Source organism: Bison bison, unplaced genomic scaffold, assembly GCF_000754665.1.
Source record: "Bison bison bison isolate TAMUID 2011002044 unplaced genomic scaffold, Bison_UMD1.0 scf7180017864508, whole genome shotgun sequence".
NCBI lineage: Eukaryota > Metazoa > Chordata > Mammalia > Artiodactyla > Bovidae > Bison > Bison bison.
The window spans coordinates 5,230,777-5,234,953 of NW_011495064.1; the positions used below are offsets into that span (position 1 = coordinate 5,230,777).

General features: G+C 35.1%; 1 protein-coding gene across 2 annotated transcripts in view; it reads left to right on the forward strand.

Moving 5' to 3' along the window:
* EIF5B (eukaryotic translation initiation factor 5B) overlaps positions 1 to 4,177 on the forward strand; it is a 128,137-nt gene that overhangs the window by 42,951 nt on the left and 81,009 nt on the right. For both annotated transcript variants that reach the window (XM_010829640.1, XM_010829639.1), the window contains exon 9: positions 1,717 to 1,791. In XM_010829640.1, the coding sequence (XP_010827942.1) occupies positions 1,717 to 1,791 (75 nt within the window). The remainder of the gene's footprint in view (positions 1 to 1,716; positions 1,792 to 4,177) is intronic.

The window sequence follows — 4,177 nt, forward strand, 5'->3', positions numbered from 1 at the left end:
GATTGGAATGAAAACTGACCTTTTCCAGTCCTGTGGCCACTGCTGAGTTTTCCAAATTTGCTGGCATATTGAGTGCAGCATTTTCACAGCACCATCTTTCAGGATGTGGAATAGCTCAACTGGAATTCCATCACCTCCACTAGCTTTGTTGGTAGTGATGCTTTCTAAGGCCCACTTGACTTCACATTCCAGGATGTCTGGCTCTAGATGAGTGATCACACCATCGTGATTATCTGGGTCGTGAAGATCTTTTTTGTACAGTTCTTCTGTGTATTCTTGTCACCTCTTCTTAATATCTTCTGTTAGGTCCATACCATTTCTGTCCTTTATTGTGCCCATCTTTGTATGATTTGTTCCCTTGATATCTAATTTTCTTGAAGAGATCCCTAGTCTTTCCCGTTCTGTTGTTTTCCTCTATTTCTTCGCATTGATCGCTGAAGAAGGCTTTCTTATCTCCTCTTGCTATTCTTTGGAACTCTGCATTCAGGTGTTTATATCTTTCCTTTTCTCCTTTGCTTTTCTCTTCTCTTCTTTTCACGGCTATTTGTAAGGCCTCCCCAGAAAGCCATTTTGCTTTTTTGCATTTCTTTTCCATGGGGATGGTCTTGATCCCTGTCTCCTGTACAATGTCACGAACCTCATTCCATAGCTCATCAGGCACTCTATCTATCAGATCTAGGCCCTTAAATCTATTTCTCACTTCCACTGTATATCATAAGGGATTTGATTTAGGTCATACCTGAATGGTCTAGTGGTTAACCCAGTATTACTGATCCTTTTTTTCTTCCCCTCCTATTCTCAGTGTAAAAAGGATCATATTCCTCAGCACACCTCAGCTTAACCTGATGAGATCAAAGACATTCATGTTGATAGACTTACGGGAGTTCACTACTTTTGGTGGTAATTTGTAGCAGTAGAAAGAGTTACTAATTTAGAAGGAGTTTAGGGTTCATGTTTCTGACTCATTTCCTCCTCCTCAGGAAAATGTATCCAGGCTTGTTGGCAAGTAGTAATTATTATAGGGAAGCAAATACCCCGTGTTCCACCCTCATCTTCCTTTCATTTGAGAATAATTTTGCTTGACTAGATTGAAGTAAAAAGAGAGTCATTTTTGTTAATAAGGGGAGTTTATAGTCTTTAAATTCAAAATTATACCTTTCTGGCCATTTTTGGGTTGTAAGCACGACATGCTGTTCTTTCAGCTGGAAGAGAAGTGTAGATTGGTACCTCCAAGTATGTAATTGAAGTAGTATTTGTATGTATTTGAAGAGGTTAAAGCTAAATAAACAATACATTCTTATGTATATAGTTTGAAGATCAAAAAGAAGAGATATGTGAAATTCCATTTGTCCTCAAGAACTGAATGCCATCACGTACCCTTTTCAAGATCTAAAGGAATATTTCAATGAGTTGCTAATATTTTGGACATGACTTAGCAACTGAACAGCAATATTTTACCTCAGATATGAAATCTGGGTTAAGTTTAATATATTGTACTCAAAACATGAGGAAATTGTGAAGCATCTAGTGACAGTAAAGGATTTAACCTGCTAGGTATGTTGAAAAATAGTTGCAAAGAATGAAATTATATACATACTTCTTTTTATAACTAAAGCATTTTTTAAATGTCAGTATAGTTTTCTACATTTTTTTTTCTAAAAGCAATCTTAAATTCTTTATAATTTTTATGTCCTTAATGAAAACTTTCATCCACAGAAGAGGAAGAAGAAACCGAGGATGCTGGGTTGGATGACTGGGAAGCTATGGCTAGCGATGAGGAGAGAGAGACAGGTGAGTAGCTCGGAAGCGCGCACTGATACGTCCATTGGCTACTCGTGATGTGTCTGTGTTTAAAGTAGTCGTCTTGATTGTGAAAGCTGCACGAGCATTCTTGGAGATAGAGGACAGTCTGGCTCTTTCCATTGCCATGATCCCTAAATCCTCCTGTGGATCCTGATTTTATTAATAAATGGTTTTTCAGAAAGTGATTTGTAAGATAGTTGCCTAGTATTTAGAATGCATTTTTTCCCAGAATGGTGATTTTTACAAATGAAAATAGATGATTTTTACAAATGAAAATAGATTATTAAAGCTCTTTAACTTAGAATAAATACAAAGATATACAAACAAGATAATAGAGTTCCTCCTAATCATTGTGAATAAAAAATGGTTTTCCTGGTCATTTCTTCCTGGCTTCTTTTTTAGGGTTTTATTTGTGGGCTTTCTCCTAACTTTTTGAAGTGAATATTTGGCTGTTTGTTTTTTCAGTCTTTTTTAAAATGATGTATTTTTCTCTAAGCCTGGCTTTAGCCAAATTCTCTAAGTTCTGATATATTGATATTTTTAAATTTATATTTTGATATTTTAGCCTATAATTTACTTAGAAGTTTATTTCTTATTTTATGAAAATGAGGACTTTACATATCTTTGTTATTTCATTGTGATCAGAAAAACACGTGTTTCTATCCTTTGAACTGTGTTGACTTAATTTACAACCCAACAAATGGTTGGTTATTTTACATGTTTCATGTGACTGGAAAGTTTATATTCTGCATTAGTTGAGTGCTTTGCTATCTGTATTTAGGTTGCTGATTATTTTATTCAGCTTCTGAGTTTTTTTTCTCAGTACTTTTCTCTTTTGCTGAGAGTGGTATACTTAAATCTCCCATTGTGCTTATAGTTTGTCTTTTTCTCTGAGTTATCTTAATTTTTGCTCTATGTAGTTTTGTGCTGTATTATTAAATGAATGTAATCTTACATCTTTCTGATGAATTGACTGTTTTATATCTTATTTCTAGTAATGTCTTTTTCCTTAAAGTCTGCCTTATCTGATGTTAATATAGGTATACCAGCTTTAATTTACTTGATTTTTCTGTCTGTATTACACTTTCTATATCCTTACACAGCATATAGTTGAGGTTTTTAAATCTATTTTGTTACTTTTTATTTTACCTGGAGTACTTAGCCCATTACATCTAGAATGTAATACAGTTAATGAAGTTTAGTGATCTTCTATTTATCATCTTACTCTTATTTGTTCTATTTCTTTTTCTTTCCTTTCTAACTATCTTTTGGATTATTTGATTTTTTTTCTTTAATTCCTTTTTTTGCCCTTTCATGAGCTTGGACGTTTTGTACTTTTCTCCTTCCTTTTGGTGGTTACTCTAGATAGTTTTAACGTGGACTTCTGAACTATCAATGTCTGTTACCTTCTTTCCAAGCAAGATAAAGACCATAGAATACATAAATTACATTTGAACAGTTCTCAGTTTATATATACCATTGTTCTCATTTACTTTAATTCTCTGTTTTAAACCCCAGAAGCTTTAAAACACACACACACAACAATGGGTATACATTGAAGTTTATTCACATTCTGAGTTTTGTGGTGCTTCTTTCCTTCCTCAATCTCTTACCTTCTATTGGGGTCATTTCTTCCAACCTGAAGTGTATCTTTTAGAATTCCTTCAGTATGAATCTGCTACAGAGACTGTCCATATTTGCTTTTCTGAAAAATCTTTATCTCATCTTCATTCTTTTTAAAAAAAAATTTATTTATTTTTGGCTGTGCTGGGTTTTCATTGCTACGTGGGCTTTTCTCTAGTTGCGGTAAGTAGGGGCTAACTCTCTAGTTGGTGGTACACAGGCTTTTCATCGTGGTGCCTTCTGTTGCGGAACATGGGCTCCAGGGCATGGGGGCTTCAGTACTTGGGGCTTCTGGTCTTTAGAGCACAGGCTTGATAGTTGTAGCACACAGGCTTGGTTGCTCTGCAGCATGTGGGTCTTCCTCGACCAGGGATCGAACCCATGTCTCCTGCTTTGGCAGGCGGATTCTTCACCAATGAGCCACCAGGGAATCCCTCATCTTCATTCTTGAAGGTGACATACTAAATGAGAAATTCTTTGTTGTAATTTGATTAATGCTTTGATGATTCTAATCCCCTGTCTTGGCTTTTATTGTTTCTGTTTAAAAGTCAGGTATCACTCTAAAGTTTCCATGTGTCTTTGTTTTCATCAGTTTTATTATGATTCAACCCAGTTTGTTTTTATTTTCTCCTGAGTTGTTTGAAACTGTAGAAATAATTTGATGGCAAAGTTGGTGTTTTCTTACTCCAGAGAGAATTTATATGTACATCTACCAGGAGTCTGAGTGAACTAGCAATATAGAAACATCTTA